General features: G+C 43.0%; 1 protein-coding gene across 1 annotated transcript in view; it reads left to right on the plus strand.

Moving 5' to 3' along the window:
- The first annotated feature begins 1,721 nt into the window (after nucleotides 1–1,721).
- The window catches only part of TOP6BL (TOP6B like initiator of meiotic double strand breaks), a 36,084-nt gene continuing 15,279 nt past the window's right edge, over nucleotides 1,722–22,526 (plus strand). Inside the window, exons 1-6 of the mRNA XM_061606716.1 lie at nucleotides 1,722–1,776; nucleotides 10,656–10,817; nucleotides 12,243–12,296; nucleotides 14,987–15,087; nucleotides 16,521–16,604; nucleotides 18,954–19,009. Coding sequence (XP_061462700.1) covers nucleotides 1,722–1,776; nucleotides 10,656–10,817; nucleotides 12,243–12,296; nucleotides 14,987–15,087; nucleotides 16,521–16,604; nucleotides 18,954–19,009 — 512 coding nt within the window. The remainder of the gene's footprint in view (nucleotides 1,777–10,655; nucleotides 10,818–12,242; nucleotides 12,297–14,986; nucleotides 15,088–16,520; nucleotides 16,605–18,953; nucleotides 19,010–22,526) is intronic.

Consider the following 22,526-nt stretch of genomic DNA (forward strand, 5'->3'; position numbering starts at 1 on the left):
ATTGAACCACATTTCTCCCCCATCCCTAATTTGTAGTCCATGGTACATTCATCAAAAACATAATGTGCACAAGCAATTCTTCAAAAAGCCCTGCCAATCTCAACCCCCATGGAAACGTGTGGGCCTTGCAGGGAGGGTTGCCAAATCAAAATGCCAAACGGAAGAGATTCAGGATCTATTTGTACGGATTCTGAAATAAGCAGTGGCCCTTCTGCTCTGTGGGGCAGCGATAGTCTGCAAGAAAGAATAAAGACAGTAGGCTTCTGAATAACAGTTGCTGGAAACCAGAGGAGGGGAGAGTTGCTCTTGCACTTAGGTCCTGCTTGCAGGCTTCCCAGAGGCATCTCTTTGCCCACTGTGAGTATAGGATGTGGACTACATCAGCCATTGGCCTCATCTAGCAGGATTCTTTTTAATGTTCTTAGTGTTCTTTAGGCCAGGTTTTCCCCTTCCTTGTTTTCCTGCTGCCCTGACATAACAGAAAGTAACCATTTTGAGATTCTTTATATCTTAAGAATAAATGACGAGACACAGTAAAACCCCAAGGGGAAATGCTGCTTGTGCAACCTCATATCCTTATGTTGCACACAAACACAGCTTCTGCCCACATCCCCACCACTCAGCGACCCCCAATATCCACAGCTGCAAGATGATATAAGCCATGAGGTGTGAGCATCAAGAATTAAACAATTTAATTTTAAAAGTATATTTATCTGTGTGTTTATACACCATAGATGGGAAACCTATGGACTTCCAGATAGTGCAACTCCCATCAGCTCCAGTTCAGCATGGGCAGTGGTCAGGGATCACAGGAACTGGAGTCCAGCAACACCTGGAGGGTCACAGGTTCCCTGCCCCTGCTATAGAATCATAGTAGAGTTGGAAGGGGCCTATAAGGCCATCAAGTCAACCCCCTGCGCAATGCAGGAATCCAAATCAAAGCATTCCCGACACATGGCTGTCCAGCTGCCTCTTGAATGCCTCCAGTGCTATACACACTTGTATGTTATCCCATGGCAGTGACACCCCCAAGAACAAAATGGGTGGGAGGAGTACAGTGGGGACAAACAGCATTTTAGGGGGCAGGCAAACTTTTGTCATATTTTGATTTCTGAAAGGGAAAGTCTTATTCACATGAGCACACCCATCTTAAACATATTTCATCAGAAGTAAGTCCTATTGGTTTTTTTTTAATGGAGTTAACTTTCAAGTAATAAAACTGCTTATGATTGCAGTCTTATTTTTATTTCCAGTTTATGATTCTATTATAATTTGTATGTCAAAAGTGCCTTTCCTCCAAGTAACCATAGGGGTCCAGCAATATGGGATGGCAACCTGGGGGGGCTTGCCCCACTCAGCCCCTTCATGTACCATGAGTTGGTTCACAGGTAGCGTTTAATTTTGGTTGGCAGAACAAGAATAAGCTATGAAGGAGTCTGAGACACTCAGTTTTCTCCCAATGCACAGTGATTCCCTCTTGTTGCTTTGACGTGATTTGAGGCAAGCCATAATTTTTTCATTTCATCCTAACTAGCAAATGTATGGTTTGCATTTGCCCTTGAAAGATGATTGAAATCAAAACTCAGTCTTGGTTTCCAGCCCTGGCTACAGGGCGAGCACAGGCCAGTTTGCCAGTCCAGTTGAAAGGGCAAACTATGGTTGTTGTACCAGGAACAGAGAGAGGCAAACTATGGTTGTGCCTCAGACCGGAACTGCTGAACATGAAGGTGGAGAGGGAGGAAGCAGGTTTGTGCATGTGCTTGGGACTTCTTGAAGGTGAGGAGGGACCTTGGTTCACCAGTACAGCACATGCTTTGCAAGGAGAAAGTCCTAGGTCCAGTCCTTGACAGTTAAAAAGGATCGGGTAACAGGTGATAAGAAGACTTTCTCTACCAGAACCCCTGGCGAGCTGCTGTCAATGTAAACAACACTGTGCTAGGCAGACAAATAATGTTCTGTGTTCCTATTTAGGATTTATATGGCAGATGACAAAGACTGCTTCATTACTGCTTGTGTCAGCCTTGGCAATAAAATGTTATCAAGATAGTATTCTTGATTTTTCCCCCCCAACGAGGAATCCCCAATGCCCTAGTTATAGATAGAAGCTATTTATATTTGGGATTCCCTCTCAGTGGTGTAGTGGTTAATCTTGAAGTACAGGAGCTCATAATGAAAGCCCCAAAACCCATGTCCCCAAAAAGAGCTAAAAAATGCAGGCAGCTGTGTGATCACAAATGCATACATACATACTGACCAAGGAGCAGCAGGACATAGCAGAATACACAGTTTAATAAATCTATATGACTCTGATCCTGTGCGTAGTTTCTTGGCGGTAAGCACCACTGAACTTAGCATTGCTTACTGCTTGACTGCAGAGTTTCAACTTGTAAAAACACACTGAGCTTCAACAACAGACCTCCAGCCAGCTGAATTGCAGCCTTTAGCTGTTAATTATAAATACAAATTACATTGCAAGGAACTGCTACCATTAAACTACTAATTTGAAGTAGGAACCCCATCTAAGAAAAGGAAAGACGTATCCAGCCTCTGCTTGATCATTTTTTCCTCATTCTCTGATTTTGGCTGCATGCACACCATACATTTAAAGCACATGGCTTCTCCCAAATAATACTGGGAACTGTAGTTAACCCCTCACAGAGAGCTACAATTCCCAACACCCTTACAGTTCCCAGGATTCTTTAGGGGAAGTCGTGCTTATGTACAAAGAAACTTGAAAGCTTCATTATCACCACATTCACTTGCCAGAGCAAAGACCATCAATTACCCTTGTGCTCTGGCAGATGCCATCATTACTCCAGCTCTGAAAAAAGCAGGAACAGACATTTCTTACCGTCTCATCAGCTAGGTCCACACCATACATTTAAAGTCCATCCAATGCACTGACTTCCCTCAAAGAACTGTCATTTGTTAAGGGTGCTGGGAATTTGTAACTCTGTGGAGGGGAAACTACAGTTCCCAGGATACTTTGGGGGAAACCATGTGTTTTAAATGTGCATTGGATGTGCTTTCAATATACGGGGTGGATCAGGAAAAAAAGTCCCAGAGTTCCACTCCCCTGCCTTCCTTTTAGCAGGCCGCTCTCAACAACCCTCACTGCCCCATTTTGCTTTCCCCCACAAGTGGGAGGGCAAAAATACCTATTTTCTTCTTCCATATTAGGAACACTTTCTTTCAATCTGTGCCACTTTGACCTAAAATTCCTTACCTTGCCATTTGGGGGGGAGGATAGATTGGCAGCGGACACAAGTGCCTGTTAAATTTGGTAGCAGAAAAAAAAGAGATCAAACAAGGTGGCAAATTACACCCAGTAATTTGAATTATGGGATTGTGATAGGGATGTGCGTGTGGGTGTTTTGGAAGGAACTGAAAGAGTGAAAATGGGGATAGACTGCCTTCAAGAAGTCAGTAGTAACAAAAGAGGTTAGGTTAGATCAGTATGGGAGGAGTGGGCTGCTGGACCCAGAAATCTGGAAACTGTTTATAAGAGAGGGTTGTTGTTGCAGAAATTGCTGTATCTGAGTCTGGAGGGGGCAATTCTTGTCGAGGGAGAAAGCTTCAAACTGAGGGAACAATAGCAGAGATTGATTGGGGGAGACCTGTTGAAATATAAGCCTAGAGATAGGATTTAAAAGTATGTTTGGGGAAGGGGAGAACTGTCCCTGAGACAGACAGACTCAATTATGACTGAGGGGGGTTGTCACCAAAATTTAGCAATATCGAACGATTGATGGATCGATAGCGATGAAGGGGGCTGAATCTGAAGCCTCAGGAATAGACCTACATCACGAATATCGCCATTATATACCTTTGGGGAGGGACAAAAGGGGATTGAAAAGGGGGGGTGTCAGTAGGTGAGCACGAGGCTGAAATAAGTGTATGTAGCGGGGGAGGCGCCTTCCTTTCAATGGCGTGATGCGGCACGAGGAGGGTGGGAAGAGGCAACGATCTCCAGTTTTGCGCGGGAAAAGAAACCGTCGCGCGCTTTAGCCATGAAGGGGGAGGGAGCGTTGGCGACTCGCACGGTGCGCGCGCCCTCTCAGTCGGGGGCGGGGAGAGGTTTTTTGGGGGGGCGCCTCACAAGCACATTTCGAGATTTAAAGGGAACAAGGACTTTTTTAAAAAAAAAAATAGTGAACTGTGAGGGGGATTGAGTTTAAGAATGCGTAGGCCCTCAGGGTGAACTGGGGGGGCGGAGTGATGATGATGTGGAGCTGTTGAGGGTGCTAAGGGCCGTGGGTGGAGCAGGTGGGCTTTTGGGGGGCATAGGGAGCCTGGGGTATGAAGAAAAGGTGCTGAGGTGATAATGAAATTGGGAGCAACAAGTCGGCCTAATTTTTTTTTTTTCTGAAGGCAGGGAAGGCCGAGCAAAGGACTGGGGGAAGAGGGAGTAGAAGTTTGGGTGCAGGGCTTTTTCTTTCTTTAAACTTATATAACCCCCCTTTCTACATATCCATAAGGAAGACTGAGTACAAAAAAAGGAACATTGCATCATTTCAAGAATATATAAACACCCAGAGTTAAAAAGTCCCAAACTATTATTATTATTATCCTGCCCTTATCCTATAGGTCCCAAAACAGGTTACAAAATCTAAAATACAATACTAAAAAGAATTAAGACACATTTCAATCACAAGAATAGGAAACGTACGTCTCAGGGCAAAAAAAGAGATTAATCTCTAATAACTGCTCAGAAGCTGTTTTGGCTTAAATGCAGTGTATATAAACCTAGTAATAAAAACGTGCAATAAAAGCTATCCAGTTCCCTCCCATTCCCTGAAATTTATAACTGGCAGAACTGATTAAAGTATGACCTGGCATCCACACATAAAGCACAAGGCTTCCCCCACAGAATCCTGGGAACTGTAGCGTACCCCTTAACAGAGAGCTACAATTCCCAGCACTCTTCACAAACTACGCTTCTCAGGATTCTTTGGGGAAAGCGACACACTTTCAATGTGCGGTGTGGATGTGACCAGATGGGTTTGTGGTGAAGTTTTGCCTCATCCCAAAACTGCTAGTCAAAGGCAGTGCTGGGGATGTAATGAGAGTGGGGCTATTCTAATAAGTGGATTTGGGGAAGAACTAAAGCCACAGGATATGGTTTCCCATGGTTTTATTTATATGTTTGTTTGTTTTTTTAATTGTCTATGGCCCAGGGCAGTTTACGTCAAATTCAAAACATAAAATACATTTTGTTAGAAAGGAGGTAACAAACCAGCAGCAAAACACTAGACATAATTGTGTTGAGGATTTTGGAGTAATGTGGGACTTAAGAAGGCTGGAGAGCAAATTAATATGAGCTTAGGCTGTGTATATATTACCAGCATAAAACACAGCTAAGTCATTCTTTTCATAATTTGGACTGAAGAAGCTGGTTTGGGGAAAAACACATCAAAATCAGAGCTTGGAAGATTACTTTTAAAAAGTAATAAATTAGAGTTACAGTTACATGGGCCAAAAAGTAGTAATTACTGTTACAATTGCAATTGCTCTGAAAGTAACTGATTACTTTACTTTTCCTCCAAAGTAATCACTACAATTACATTTCAGTTACTTTAAAAAAAACCGCCTACAAGGTGCTGGCCTTGGCTGCTGCACATCTAAGTAGCCTAAAACAACATTAAAAATAAACAAACACATACAGAGGTAGTAGAATAATTATTTTTATTCATAAGATAGCAATGGTAGTCTCTCCGCTGGTAAGGGTGGTGGGGAGGGAGGCTGAGGCCACTACTCAGATCTTTGCATGTCAAACCAAGTGCAAAGTCCCCCCTACTCAGACAGAGCATAATCTCTCTCACTTAACCACCTCCCGGACCCTGCCCTGCCACCAACTAAGGGACACTCACTCAAGCAAACATTTTCCCCTGAGATGCAAAAAAGTTAAAATACTGCAAATGCAGCACAGTAGCCAGAGAGGGTGGTGGAGGCCACTTTGTGTGCCAAGTGCAAACAAAGTATATTCTCTCTCTCTCTCTCTCTCGTGTCATCTTTCACCTCCACAGTTCTTTATCTCCATTCTGCTGCTGCCTCCGTCTCCTCCTTTATCCATGTTCTTGACCTCCGGATCCTTTCCCCCTCCACTCCATTCTTCACCACCACTATCTGTTTTTTTTAAATAATTGTTTTCTCCACTCCACCCCGTCTCACTCTCCGCCTTCTCCCTCATCGCCTCCTGCCCATCCACAGAGCATGAGGAAAGAGCGACACTGCACAGAAGCCCAGTTTGAGGCACATGATTTTCATCCACAAATCAGAGGAGCAGAAGACTTCCCCTGGTCCCCCCCCAAAGTAATGCCCAAAAGTAATTCTGGAAACGTTACAATTACTCCAAAAAAGTAGTAAAATTACTCCTAGTTCTATTACAATCAAAATGTAAAGGAATTACCCACTCGTTACTCAAAAAAGTAATGAATTACAAGTAATTCGTTGCTTGTGACTAGTTACTTCCAAGCTCTGATCAAAATGCAGTATTTTATAAGAAATAACAGCATAGATATGGATTGCGGGTGTGCCTAAGTTGTGTACACTGCTTTCCAAACCAACCGTGGGAGCGCATTGGATGTGGAGTAAGGCCTTCGGTGGCTACAAGCTATAATGGCTGAGCTCTGCCACCATAGTCAGAGGCAGTATGCTTCTGAAAACCATTTGCCCGAACCCTCAGGAGAGGAGAGTGCTCTTGCACTCAGGTCTTGCTTGCGAGCTTCTCATGGGCATCTGGTTTGCCACTGTGAGAACAGAATGCTGGACTAGATGGGCCGTTAGCCTGATCCAGCAAGCTCTTATGTTCTTAAACAGGAGTGTGTACACAGCCTTATTTTGCCTTTAACTCTATTTATGTCTCAGCATCTCTCTGTAAAGTCCAGGTAGTACAAACTATGGTCTGAGTGTTCTGCTGCTGAAGGCCAAAACATGTCATCTGATCGGCATCTTTTAGGGGACAGAGTACAATTCTCATATGAGAAGCAGCATGGCCCAGAGTCAGCATTATAGCTTGTCTGCTTAATTGATGTACATGTTCTTATTCTACCCTCTAGTGGCCGCTGAGAACGCTTACTGTTTTGCTCAGAGCATTTTGGCTTTGAAGTTGAGAGAGACCTTTCTGTTGAGCAAAATCTTCAATGGACAAAGCAAAGCTAGGGTACTTGGAGATTTTGTGGGGGAAATATTAGGCACATAGAATATGTCATTTGAAAGATCTGAGCCTTTAGCAGTAGGGAAATAGGAAATAATTTCCGTTAATTTCTTTATTAAAGCTTTCACGAGCTTTAGGCCTGCACACTCCTTCATCCCATTCTCACTTGTCTGTTCACTTTGGCAGGGAGATCCTGGCATGTTTTATATCCAAAGTGGAGAACTCTGCTTTAATGAACTTACTAGGATATTAAGCCAAGATCTGACCAGTTTATGTCCAAATCAGATCAGTGCTTGTTCTAAGGTAACCCTTTTGCCAACTGTTGTATAAATATTCTGAATGGATCCCTGACCCTTGTCTATCCCATTTTCAAGTGGTGGCAAAAATGTGTTGCCACTATGCATACACTCATTCAGGAGTTAAGTTCAGCCCTGGCTCTGTGATGTATGTATACCAAAGTTTAGTCTAAAGGCCCTTATGGGCAACCTTCCAGGGGCCACATGCCCAAAATGGTGGGTGGGACCAGAGACAAAAGTGGGTGGAGCAACTTATATAAATTTTACTTTTGTACAGTAGACATTCACACACCCCTCACTGTCCTCCACCCAGCAAGCAACAGGCATTATCAAAGTTCAAGGACACATTCTAGGCAGGACCAGCGAGGGGCATAGCCTGGGGTGAAGGCATGTAGCATGGGAAGAGTTCTAAGGGCCAGATGGAGAGGCCTGGAGGGCCACATTTGACCCCTGAGCCTGAGGTTCTCCACCTTGATGTATACACGTTCATTCAGAATTGTGTTCCCTGCTTGCTCATGTTACAGTTCCATAGGTACTAGGGTTGTCAGGTTCAATCCCTGAGACTGTATCTTTAGGAGAAGAGAAAGTCAGCCATGTGCAGGTGTTCTTGCAATCGTGTAATAGGAAAAACCACAAGGTGGAATTCTCCCTTCCCCCTGCACAACTTTTAAAGATACAAAAGACCTCTTGGTTGGCAGGCCCAGCCTCCAAGAGGTCTTTTGTATCTTTAAAAGTTGTGCGGGAGGGAGGGAGAATTCCACCTTGTGGTTTTTCCCATTACAGCATTGCAAGAACACCTGCACATGGCTGACTTTCTTTTCTTGTAAAGTTTCAGGATCAGTCTCAGGGATTGAACCTGGCAACCCTAATAGGTACACATGAAATGTTTTGAATATGACATGAAAAAACACAGCATGAAGCAGCCCATAGTAGTTGCCATCCTAAGTGATGAGTTCTGCCAGGAGTACCATAGCTAGGAGTACTGTCAAAGAGAGAGAGAAAGAAGTAGCTCATCCTCCCTTCTGTGAGAGGCCATGGCCCTTGTGTAAACAGGAGGCTGGCAAGAAGCAAATTAAGAGCTTCCTAATATCTCTTGATTAATTCTATTACTGGGAAGCAAAGCAGCAAAGAATAATAGGTCCTGGGTTGTAGTGAAGGTGCTTTTTCCCCTGGCAGTGGGAAAGCCAACTGCGCCAGCTGCATAACCACTGATAAATACTTCCTTTTGGTCATGCAAGAAGGCTGCCTGAAACACAAGCACAGGGCCTCCATCTGTTATGTTTCATTTAATCTGAGCCTGCATCAAATGCCTTCTATATCTTTCAAAACATTTTCTTAGACATGGAAGACTCTGCCGCATCAGTCTTGCTATTTGTTTTCACAAACTCTCAGTTTCCATGTAACAAAGTGTCAACCCTTTTGCCTTTGTTACTGGGATAGAGGAATTGATGCGGAGATTGAGTGAAAAAGGTCCTTTTTAAAAAAAAAAATGGAATGTGTACTCCAGCTTCTGGGATGTTTGTTGGTGTGAATTTGACCAGACTAAGGCCTGCTCTAGTATTTTTTTTAGACGCCCAGATCACCATAAAGAGAATGATTTCTTGCTCTCTTGAAAGCACAGCAGAAGAAAACAACTCTCCTTGCACATGAGGTCTTAGGTACAATTCCAGTTATCTCCTGCTAAAAAGAGATCAAGTTGCAGGAGTAGGAAGGACCTTTGCTGCGATCTTCAAGAACAACTGCCAGGGTGAACAATCCTGGCCTTGAGGGACTAACGGTCCAACTCTATATAAGGCAGTTTTTGTATACTTAAAAGTGTATGTGTGCAAACAGTACAGAAGTTAGACATGCTCCTCTGAATAACCTTTACAAGAATGCCACACAGGTTGCCTTAATTTTTTTTTTAAAGTGCATATTTTCCCGCCAGTTGGAGCAAATAGCAGTGGGGGGGCTGTTGGGGGAAACCAGAGGGGAAAGGGTTAAACCTCCCACTGTGTCACTCCCATCCCCCATGCCTGCTACTTGTTTGGTCCCAGGGTATGGTTTGCAGGCACATGAGGCCACCACCTTGTTGAAGCTAAGCAGGTCTGGGTCTGGTCATTGCCTGAATGGTAGACCACCTGGGAACCACATGTATGGCACCTTGGGTTCCTTGATGAAAGAAAAGGGGGGGAGTATAAATGTAAATAAATAAATAATAAAAATGTAAAGATGGCAGAGATGCATTCCTAGATTGCCATTGTTATATCTGATTTAGCCTATAGTCTTAACTCTACAGCCTGGTGATCCTGAAACCTCTTCCAAGCAGAGATTTTTTGGTCTTCACCTAGTTTGCCTGTCCCTTTATCCATGAATCCCAAACCTCCTTTATTTCCTCAGACAAGCACAAAGGTTTAACTATTGGGGGACTATCCAATCAATGTGGGCATTTTGGAAATCTCCCACCTGAGGTAGAATCCTTGTGAAAAGAGAGAGAGAGATGCTGGCAGTGGCAACTGTCTGGATATATTTTAATCCACTTTTTACCTTGCTGCCAGGGATTATACAGAGTCTAGGGCTATGGGAGGAGAAAGGCTTTGCTCTTCAATGTGCTCTGTGGTGTTTTTCCCAAATGCTTTTTTTCTAGGACAGACATTTGATGTTGCAGGCTGTTTTTTCCCCTAAGGCCTTTCTCCCTTTAGCTTTGCTGTGATTCCCCAGGCAAGATTTCAGAATTTACTCCTGGATTAAGAGCGCCTGAGTATTCAGCCATTTTAGGAAGCAAAAGAAGAAAAAAGAAGTAACATCTTTCTTTCTAAGACTGATAACCTTTATATAGAACAAGTCTGCACAAGACCCCAGTCTTCAAACAAACAAACCACCCCTTTTATCTATTTCTGATTTTCAAACCTTTTAAAAGAAGGAACCCTGTTTGGAAATCTAAGGTAGACACAGTAAAAAAGATACCATAATTATTATGGCAAAAAAACCACCTTGAATTAAAGTCAGCTTTTGGGAATTGTGTGGTAGTGGTAAGAGAAACTGACCAGCCTTGGGGCCAGGAATGCCTGTAATCCTATTGAGCTTTAAGGGCATGTCACCAGACCATTTCCAAGGCCAGCTGGTGGTTTCAGTTTAACAGGTCAGCGGTGCCATCTTTCCACAAACTTTTGAAAGCCAGAATTTGTGTAAATAGTTTCATACTTTACTGCCTGTTTCACAAGGCTCTTTACCATTTCAGATTTTAGAATATTTAATCATTCACATTTCGTATGAAACAGAAGAACAGTCAGAAGGATTTTCTACATTGGGAGGGATACTTGTGATTTGTGTGGACATTGAAGATTCTCTCCAGCATGTGAATCAGTCCCACTGTACAACAACTAGTGAGTATAGTTCAAATTGCTCCTTCAGAAGGACCAATATACTGTATGTCCCCATATATCAGTATATCAACACTCAAGTTTCCAGACCCTCTTCTGAAAGGCTGTGAAAAATAAATTTAAATAAAGGTCTGTAGAAACACTAATTGAGGGGAGAGGAGTTTGAAAACACACCCACTTGTGTGTGCAGACAACATGGATAGGAACTGTAGCTTTAGATGATGTTATTGTGCAAAGAAATGTACAACTACAAACCACTATGTACAAAAGTGCACTGTTTATGACTCCTGTGTATTTCAAAGGCTACATGTATACATCCTAGTTTGGAGGAATGTGCAGAGCTCTCATTGTACTGATATTTTGCTGAGCAATGTTAAGATTACATTTTCACTACAATTCCAGCCCAAGCCATTTTGCTGCTTGGGACAAAGGACAACAAGGCACACATGCACACACACCCATGCACACACACACCTATTCTATGCACAAAAGCTGACTGGACTAGCATTTGGACCTTACTCAAACACTGGCTGCATCCTTCACTGTACTTGCAGGCAGGAAGCATGCTTAGGAGGAGCAGAGTGGGGCACGGCATATACAGCGTGTCCACCAACACCTTGCCACTGCTACCTCCCCTTAACATCTGGCATCTGAGCCACACACTTGAATCTTGAAATATTGCTGCTGTGAAGGCTAATTTCATATACATGAAGGACCACCTTCTTCTCTACAGCACCTCTTGGGTGTCAGCAGAGGGAACCCTCTTGGTAGCTCCACCGCCTTCAAATTCAAGGGTGGTGGTGGTCTGGGAAACAGCATTCTTTGTGGCAGGTCAAGTTCCCTCCTCACAGACGTGCACCTGGCACCTTATGTAGTTTCTTTCCTGTGCTGAAGACACACCTCTTTACCCTAGTCTCTGACACCTGAGATATGTGTTTTCAGGACCCCCTCTTGTTCCTGTGGCTGTGATTTATTTTAAATTGCTTTTAATCCTGAAATTTAAATTGTTGTACCCCATCCTGGGACCTTGAAGTAAAGGGCAGGTAAGAAAGCAAAAAAAAAATAGCATTAATAATAGTTATAATACACGTAAGCTCAAATTGAATTGGCACAGATTCTACTGTTTGCATTCCATTGCCATTTAACTTTATATATCTTTATTTTTTCCCCTTTATAGCTGACAACTGAGAATCACACTCAATACATCTGACAAAGAGGGCTCTATCCACAAAAGCTTACATGCCATAATAAAAACGTGTTACTTTAAAAATGCCACAAGACCATGTGGTGGTGTGTGCGCGCGTTTATTTTGCTGCAACAGCCTACCCCTCTGGAAATCGTTATTTTATGTGCCATGTTTCATAAAGTTTAACAGAAATCTGAAATAAAATAAATAAATAAAAGCTGCGCCTTATTTGTTCTCTGCAGTTTCAGCAAAAGGTGATTTCTGCTACAAACTTCTCAGTGGTCAGATGTGCAGAGGTAAGTATTTTATTATTTACCAAGGTCTGAAGGTTCCAATTTCTAGTTGTAAGTTTTCTCATCTTGGAGACAGCTCAGGTCTAGGGCTTGTATCCAGTAATGATGTCCAAGTAACTTCCTTCCTTCCGTCGTCAGGCAAAGACTTTATTATTCCAACAGGCTTTTATGTTAAAAGGTGGTTAGGACAGTTCGTTAAGAGGTTGCTGCATTGTCTATTGCTTAATTGCACTATTTTAATTTGTTTTATTTATTTTAAGTGGATGTTAAATGTTTTAATCTTGCTAATGGTTTAATCTTATTTTAATGTAGAATTTTGAACGTTTTAATCATATGTATTTATGTTTGTTGTAAGCCTTCCTGAGTTCCACTTGGAAAAAGGGCGGGGTATAAATAAAGATAATAAGTAAGTAAGTAACAGGAAGTTTCAGAAGGCCCACGCCATGTTTGCACGTATGGAGGTGGAGGGCAGCCCCCTTACTTTTTTTATCACTGCTGTTTTTGGAAGGTTGTGAGGGCATGAATTGGCCTGGGGGTGGGCAGGGAGAGTCAGGCTGAGTCTTGTGGAATGAATTAAGGGCTCCCCCATCTCCTTCTGCTCATAATTCAACCACTGGCTGTAGGTAGCAAATTGTCACATTCATCCTGTGCTAACACCAGTGTGGGTGTGTTTTAATGCCTAGTTGTTTTTCTTCCCCTTATGAGCAGTTCCTTAATGCCAGGTGATTTCACAGTTCCTGCACAGCAAGGACAACAGTGTTCCCTTGCCGTTTATCTGTGCCTCCTGAAAAAATGAAATTGCTTCCTTGAGAGATACTGTTGAAACCTAGTGAAGCTGCCCTGAATATAAACCTTGCTGGTTTCACCTTAGAGCCAGAGTTGAAAGGGACTAAAAAGGCATTTAGTTCATTCCCCATGTCCTCAGAGGCAGGACCACCCCCACTACCCCTCCATCACATCATACAATCCTGATCACCACCTACAGAACAATAACTTTAAACAGACAAGTGAGTCCAAGCCACAGATTGCTACAAGTGAACAGTCTGCCAAGGGGGTTCCCTCCTGCAACCACTAATATTGTAATTAGACCTTGGATGCAAAATTCACCCAGTGCAACCACCACAGTTAAGAGACAGGGAGCCAACTGTTTGCTTCAGCCTTCCGCCCCCTACTCTCTTATTAGGGTGGCCATGTGTTCTACTTTACAGAGAACAACACTCTAGCTGTGAGCACGCTAGTCACCAACAGCAAAGTGTTTCCATTGGACATACCTGGAGAGGGAATGGGTTGATCCGCCTATCAGTTATGAAATCTCTTTGAGGCGATTTAAAAGAAAAAACACTCGAGCTGATCCCACCAGGTTTTACAGTAAAAAGGGCTGGGGTTTGACTAATGTCATGTGCCCCTGTTTTCAGAAAAGAGAGGTGTAGACCCACTGGAACTGGCAGAACAGTGAGTGTGTCTTTACCCTCTATTTGTTGTCAAAGGGCAGTCCTTGGTTTGAAGGATCATGTAGTCCAAGGTTAAAGATAAAGAGACATAAAAAGGAAGGGGGACTTTGAAATTGCCTGTGATCAGTTAACATCTGGACGGCAGATTGACTCATTGGTCATCAAGTCTTCCCCAGTATGGTGGCCTTATGCACCATTAAATGAAAAGCCAATACCAGTGCTAATGCTAACAAGGGTTCCTGTGTAACCACCACCTGGAACCAACATTAGAGGGTCTGCACCATTACTAAGTCATACGAACATAATGGCCCATGTAGGGCAACATCCTGTTCTCACAGCAGTCAACCAGATACCCCAATAGGAAGCTCACAAGCAGGGCCTGAGCACAACAGCACTCTCTCCTCCTGCAGTTTCTAGAAACTAGTATTCAGAAGCATGCTGCCTCTGGCTGTGGAGGTAGAGCATTGCCATCATGGCTAGTAGCCATTGCGAGCCTCCATGAATTTGTCTCGCCCTCTTTTAAAGCTATCAAAGTTGGTGGCCATTACTGCCTCCTGTGAAGTCATCCTAAGGAAGACTAAGTACTACAGACAGCTATATACCATCCTCCATTCCGTGTCTTGTAGCCATGGTTTGATTTGCTTCCTCATGGTGTAGTACTATCTACCATCCTCAAACAATTGTTGCAAGAGCAGTGCCGTATTAAAGTCACTGGCACTACTCTGGAGCAAGTGGGCTGAAGGGCTACTGCTCATAAGGTTTATTTATTTTTTTGATCCCCCTGCTCATTTTGTGAAAATATGTGTACAGCCTTGGCCAGGAAGTGGCCATAGACACGTTGCCATTGTAATCTGGGTATGGTCAATGTGAAGAGAGGCATGAGAACAGTCCCCAGGCTGTCCTGCCATGTGGGTTTCAGACATTTCTAGTGACACAAAGATGAATGTCAGTGGCTTTTCTATGTACATTTTTATAATGCAAATTGAAAAATGCAGTGTCAGAGGTGGTCCTTTTTTAAAAAACAGTACATGTGACCTGCTGGTTTCTGTTTACTGCCTCTCTCAGAGGAGGAGGAAGGGTAACATCATCCATTAGTCTCTGGAGGCAGGGCTTAGCCAAATGTCCTGTCCCACCAGTATGGGGGAGTTCCTTCCAGTTTTTGATCTGCCTTCATCTGGAAAGCAGGGTTTATTTGCTTGCCTTACAATGTTTGTCTCACTTTAGTAATTTTCCTTCCTGCAGAAATGGAAGGTTTGCTGCCTGTATGTCACAGCAAGAACCAGAGTGGAAAGGGATGTCCCCATGAATGTATACACACCATGCCTTTTCAGATCTCCTTTGAGGTGAGCCTGTCATGTGGACTTGTACCTCAGTTTTCAAACTTGGCGCAAATTATCCTGCAGGGGCCTGGCAATATCTTAGGCTCAGTGTGGTCACATCATGTGGAAGCCTAAACCACACCAATGAATAGTTATGAAAACATGTATCTGAAGTTTTACTAGCCATGAATCTCTCTGAAACCACTGCTGCTTCTTTTCCTCAAACATCAGTAAGATCTGACCTTCAAGATTTCCTGTGAAGCATCTGGTTAGGAATTTAGTCTAGCTGCATCTCACAACAAGGTGTGAAGGGCCTGTAGCTCAGAGATGGAGCATCTGTTTTGCACACAGAAAGTCCCAAGTTCAACCCCCACCAAATCTCCAGGTCAGGTTTGAAATATCCCTAGTCTGCAACCCTTTAGAGCTGTTGCCAGTCAGTGTAGACTATATTAAGCTAGACGGACCAGTGGTCTGACAGTGTATGGCAGCTTCCTATGTTCCTATATTGTTGCATCTTTCCATATAACATTGAAAGCTTCCTAGCTCTCCACAATGGGAGACTACAGGATTAAGCCCTTTGACAGTTCGCTACTTTGAGGGCTTTTGTGTGTGTGTGTGTGTGTGTGTGTGTGTGTAAATACCTCCAGTTTTTTTAACACTAGCTGGTTACAGATAAATGTGTTGCCTCTGTTTATGTTCCTGTATCTGCCCTGCAGAGGACTGAGGACCAAACTAGAGGTGATGTTAAATGTATTTTTAAAAAATGTTTAAAATAAAACATGCAAGTTTCCCTCAATGCAAATGCAAGCTTCAAAAGAGTTAGTTTTGTTAGGACAGTAGCAGTGAAGGTTTAACTGTGATGCCAGACACACTATACATTTAAAGCATGTCCTGTCCCCCCAAAAGAATCCTGGGAACTGTAATTTGTTAAGGGTGCTGGGAACTGTATGTCTCTGAGGGGTAAACTACTCTCTCTGGGGGAGGCGTGCTTTAAATGTGCTTTAAATCAAATGTACGGTGTGTACACAGCTGCAGCATTCCCGATAATTATCAGGTATTTGCATTTTTAAAACCTGAATGTTAAATGAATAAACAGATTTCCTATGTTTTTATGTAAGAGTGAGGGGTGTGCCGTGTGCAACCAGATGAGTTTAAAAAATCATCAGTTCCCACATACTCTGCAAAACACGAACAAGTAAACCTTGTTTCTTTGAAGTATACATTGCTGTACTTCACAGGGCCTGGTTGGCTTAAAGTGTTTGCTAGAAACAAAGAAAGAATTGCATGCCACTCTTGTTTTCAGTCTCTAAATTAAAACTTTGGGGGATTTGCTGGCCATGCAGGGTGTGGGGGAAGAAATAAATGGAGAGCTTTAATAGATTTGGGGATAAAATATAGTTTTAAGTCAACGATTTTGGAAAGGAGGTCTTATCAAGGTGCATATTGTGGCTTTTCAGGTCGATGAGAAAGCTGGAATTATCAAGGAGGATTGTTTATCACTGAAGCAGTTCATCCACCGGATCAGCCTTCTGCACACCACAGTAAGACTCTTGCTTCTGCACTATGGTTTGCTGAATGTTATTCCATCTGTAGCCTCTCAGGTTCTTTGGGCTGAAAACAGAAAACTTAAGGGAGAGACGTCACAGAGATTTTCAAGGAGCTGAATAAGAGCATAGTTCTGATTCTTGACTAGAGATGTGAAGGCCTGGGGGAAAAAACTGGAAAAATTACAGGAAAAAACTGGGGAAAATTGTTTTCTCCTCCCCAGTTATTCTGGATTTTTCTGGTCCTTCACATCTCTATTCTCGATGACCAAAGCATTCCAGGTGCCAGACCCGCTTTTCTTTTTAGATGCCATTAGCCTGATTTTTATTATTTTGTTTTTATGTACATGGTTCTTATACAACATGAAGCATGCAGCCATGCGGCTAGGTACTACACCCATCATGTCTAATGTTTAAAGATATTTAAAAGGGAAAGAGATTGAATGGGCTTAGTGCCTGTCACATTTGCTGTGTTTCATTGGATGCCAGCAGAGCTAGGCTGTGAAGTGGGCAGAATGAAGCATACACCCAGCCATTGTCTGCATGTATACCTAATATGTTTACTCTGGATTTTTCAAGGAGCTGCTGCCTAATGGCAACATGCCAGCAAACAAAGGTGCAAAATTAACTGGGATTTAAGAGGAGTCTTCTGTGGGCTGATTGAACAGGCAGGAAGGGGTGTGACATGACGAGCACTTCAGTATTAGCCTGCAGCCAGCACACAACCTGGACACTGAAAGCACAGGTGTAATTTGCACCAGCCAAAGTCTAGTCTGTCCTTAAAATGTAATGGCAGAGATGGTTGGGATGGAAGCCATATCTCCAGCTCAGAAGCCCTGGCTCCCAACCCCAGGATTGAGGACTGGAACTCAGAATATTCTCAGAGGTACTCTTCTTCCCCCCACCCTCCTACCAGCCATGCTGCTGGACAGGAGGGGAAACAATTTTGCTAACATTTGCACATTACATTTTGGTGGCATTGCAGGATGTAGAATTGCTTTGCCTTGTATATGGCTCACTTATACTCAATTATAGCTGCAAATATATTGTGGAAATCTCACCTTTTTTTACCCAGTCTTACAGAGAAAGGGTGTAGCTCAGTGTGGCTTTGCACCTATATCTGACATCTTCAGGTGGAGCTGGGAGCCATTCATGTCTTGACTCCTGTCTGAGATTTTGGAGAGCCACTGCCAGACAGTGTGGACCTGGGATAGCAAACCTTTTTCAGGTTATAGCAAACCCTCCGGGGCCACATGTCAAATAGGGCAGGGCTGAAGGGCAAAAGTAGGTGTTGCCAAAGGGTAAAAGTTGGGTAGGGTAGACCCCAGAATGTATTGTCATTACTAATTATCTTTATTCATTTTTACCCCTTATTTCATGTTCATTTCCCCTGATTCGTTACTAACTTCCATCCCCAGCCCGCATCTTCCTTATTAATTTCTTCCACCCCTTCACTTTTTGCCCAACTTATAATGAGCATTCCAGACTCTCCATATTCCTCCTCCCTCCCTCTCTCTCTCCTGTACACATATTGCACATCTCCATCCCAGCACAGATGGGGATGCAGATCCTGCCTCCCTACCCACACCAGATGACACTACTAGGGATGTGCTAAAATTCCGCCCAATTTGGATTTGGTACTGAATTTTCTATTAGTTTGCATATTCTCTGTTGTTGCAGATCGGATTTTTATGTAGTGATTTTCTGTGGCTTTTTTGAAAACACATTTTTTTAAAAAAACCTCCATCTTTAAAATATCAATATTAAGAACAATAATGTCAATATTTCCTTTCTTTTGTCAATATTTCCTTTAAAAGAATTGATATTTCCTTTAAAAATGTTGATATTAATATCAATTTTTTTTTGAAAGGGGAAAAAATGATTGGTAAAAGCAGCAACTCCAGACTAAGGGAGTGAACATGCTAGTCGCCAAAGCAAAGCCACACCTGGAGGGAGAACAGGTTGATCTGCCGTTCAGTTGTGAAATCTCTTTGAAGCTGAATTTTTTAAAAAATGCATTCTAGTTGCTCCAACCAGGTTTTACAATAAAAAAAGGCAGGGTTTGGCTAGTGTCAAGTGTTCCTATTTTCAGAAGAGAGAGGTGGAGACACACTGTAACCAGCAGAACAGTGAGTGTGTTTCTACCCAAAGAACGAACTCAAGTCAATAGCAGCTTGTTAGGTCTACAGAATGCTTTCGAACTGGCACTGACCAATGGATCCCATCCCTAGACTACAGACACTGCTAAGCTAGATAGACCAATGGTCTGACTTGGTAGAAAGCAGCTTCCTATGCTCCCTTGCTGTTTTGAGTCTAACTCAGATTCTCTACTGCTCTGCTTTGTAGATCAAATTTCATTACTGTGTAAAAGTGAATGGCTCCACTTCTGCTGAGACCTATAAGTGAGTAAACCCTTCACCCACAAAGCAATAATGACAGCTGCAGAAGATTTATAAGGTTCAGTTGCTCTGCCAGTTGACATGAAACAATAGTCATCATGGCCTGTTTAAGAAAAAAGAAAGAACCTCATCCCTGGTCTGGGGAAAAGAGAGCTGAGGCAAGCCTTTTCTCCATAGTTTTGACACAGATACCTGAAACACCTGCTATCCATGACTCAACAGAGCATAATCACTATTTGGTACAAAAAGTTACCTGCAACACACATACACACACGTTTTATTGTATCCTTTGCTCCCTAACGGGAGTGCTCCTGTTCAGGGATCCAGCTAGCCATGTCCTCTGGGATACTAGGGGCTGTAGCGGGGTATTCCCCATCCCCAGATTTCTACTTTTCCTTTTCCAATTGATGCTCAGCATTCCGTAGCTACTGTGGATGTGCTCAGTCCTCATGATGGTGGTCTTTGAGGAGGTTGCTCCTCTACTTTTGTACTTCTGCAAACCTCAAGATCTCACCAAGCTTGCCAATCGTTGTTGCTCAGTAGGCCCCATTTTGGCTTCATTTCTGAGGGCAGGTCACCAGCTTAAAGGGAGTGACTGAAAGGCCCAGCAATAACTAAAGGATGTTCTACACAGTGCTCACATTAACAGTTACTTTGGTTTATTAAATGATTGAATCACTCCTGCATTCTCCTGAGGAAAAGAATCTAAGTAACTAAAGATTAGGAGTATTAACTCCTCTTTAAAGAGCACCTACCTGCCCCTACTCTGGAGCTGTGTGTGATCATTCCAGGAGTAGGGCACCCAATTTTCTTTCACTCCCATTCACAACAGAGAGTAGTGTTGTTTCTAGTGTAGGAAGTGGAGTCAAGAAAAACAGACATCCCCAATATTCTTCATTGCATGTGCTCTTTGTAAAGACATGTTACTTACTCCTGTTGTAAAGAATAATACACTGTGAAAGGCGGGGTAAGGAAAGGCTTTCTGAATAGCAACCTGTATGATCTTCTGTTCACTTACGGGCATGTAAAAGCTGTCTTGGTTCGTATCTAAGCTCAGAATCTACCATTAATTACAGCACTTCCTTATTTCATATTTATTTCCAGCTGCCCTGATACTTCAGAGGCCTGTACTTTCTTTCATCAGCATGTCCAAAGTGCTAAGCGCAGATCTCTTTATCATCTTTTGTTGTCACTTCAAAAACCTACAAGTTCAGTTCCATTTCACATTTACATGGTTTGCATATTATGCTAAACATTTCAGGACCAGTATACTTAACAGGTTTTCCTTCAGAATATGAGAGATTGTGGGAGTTTCTATCAATTTAATTAGGCCTGTTGAATTGTCTGTGTTGAATTCTGCAGGGCAGGCAGGCAGGTCTGTCCTGGTGGCATCCAAGAGTTTTGCTGTCAGTTCCTACTAAGGGCTCATTCACATGGGAGCTAAACTTCATATTAAAGATGCAGCTTTTGCCATCACAACAGATTTGCAAGGTTTACACTTCCTACCTTCCAATCGGCTGTTTTCCATTCACACTAGTCGGCATTCCTCTGGAAAGGTTTAGTATGGCTGTTTCCTAACCTCATATAGTTTCATGTCAATTGCATCCCAACAGCTCTCCTGCTTCAGCTGGGAGAGGAAAGCAATTGACAAGAAACAATGAAACTGACAAAAGTGGGAGTGAGTGAAAGCTAAAATAGGCAGTGGTTGCTGCAGCTTTTGCTGGAGGCAGAGAGACAGGGAGCCAGCGATGGCGCATAAAAGAGCCCGCTCAGTAAAAAAAAATTGAAGCAAAGTGCCTACATGGAGGAGTGCAGCGAAGCTGATACGGTGTTTCTGTTTTGCATTATAATTGGATTTCGTTGATACGGATTTAAAGGGGGAAAACTAGCTTCTGCTTGCCTGCAACATCATGTGAACCATGCAAATTACAAAAGGATGCAAGTAGCACCAGACACACACTACATTGCTATGTGGATGAGCCCTCAGAGTGTGTGCCAAGAACAAAGGATGTCCTGTTCTCCTTTCACTGGTTTCAGAAAAGGTCTGAGATCTAACTGTTCTGAATGAGTTAGCAAGGAATTGGCAATGTGGTATGAGTTAGGCTTCCCCATTGAACAGGCTGTTTTTAATACACAACAGTCTTGTAGTTCTAAAGCCCAATCTCACATTGGTGATTGGAGGGGTGGGGTTTGATGCTGCAGCCCAGCCTTCCTTTCTGTTAAATTATTCATGTCAGCAATTATGTTTCTAATCTCAAAGTATAGTCTTAATTTCCCTTTTCCTTGTACCAACACCTTTAAAATATCGTAAGAGCCTGTTAGATCAGGCCAGTGGCCCATCATAGTCCAGCATCCTGTCCTCACAGTGGCCATCCAGATGCCCATGGGAAGCCCATAAGCAGGACCTGAGTGCAAGAGCACTCTCCCCTCTTACAGCTTCCAGCAACTGTTATTTGGAAGCATGCTGCCTCTGTCTACAGCAGCCTTTCCCAACCTTTGGGTCCCCAGATGTTGCTGAACTACAGCTCCCATCAGCCCCAGCTAGCATGGCCAATGGTCAGAAATCATGGGAATTGTAGTCCAGCAACATCTGGGGACCCAAGGTTGGGAAAAGCTGGTCTACAGAGTAAGAGCACAGCCATCATTGCTAGAAGTCACTGATAGCTTTATCCTCCACGAATTTGTCTAATCCTCATTTAAAGCCATCCAAGTTGGTGGCCATCTCTGCCTCCTGTGGGAGCAAATTCCACAGTTTTAACTATGTGTGAAGAAATACTTTCATTTGTCTGTCCTGAGTCACGAGCTGATAGGGGTATGCAAGAGGGAGAAAAGCTTTTCTCTTTCTACTTTCTCCATACCATGCATAATTTATACACTTCTGTCATGTCATCTCTTACTCGCCTTTTCTTTAAACTCATATGTGGAAAACTGTTGAATACCCTTCAGCATAGCCTTGTTGAATACAAAGCACAACTCCCTGAAGAGCAGTTTTCAATCTTCTGTTTTATCTTAAAAAGCAATGGAAGCTGTGTTGGTGGTCCATTAAAAAAACCCTTCAAAATCCATAGTGTCCACTTGCTTACAGGCACTTCTGGATTTTTCCTGTCTTGCCTGCAGGACACACAGTGTTTTTAGCAGCGTATTTAGCAAGCTGTTTTCCTGAAAGGAATTATCTATAACTGAAAACTATTTCCCCCTCTGCTCTGTAGTCTGCTTCTGCAGTCTCCTATGTGAACACTAATTATGCAACTCAAGCAGGTCTGCATAGCTTTCATTGTTTTTCTATAATAAGCAGCTTGAGGGGTGGTTTCAAAACATTCATCTTGGTTGGAAGACCCCTAGTGAAGGCTTTAAAAGCACCATAAATTCCCCTGTGTGTGATCTGGGAGGTGGAGTAGAGATCCATCAGAACACCGTCTTAAATATGGAACATGAAATGTGGCAGGTCTTTAGATTGGTATACTGTACTTTTTCTGCTGGTTGGTCCCCTCATTGTACAATGCTTTGTTTCATTATATCC

The sequence above is a fragment of the Rhineura floridana genome, chromosome 22, assembly GCF_030035675.1.
Source record: "Rhineura floridana isolate rRhiFlo1 chromosome 22, rRhiFlo1.hap2, whole genome shotgun sequence".
NCBI classification, from domain to species: Eukaryota; Metazoa; Chordata; class Lepidosauria; order Squamata; family Rhineuridae; genus Rhineura; species Rhineura floridana.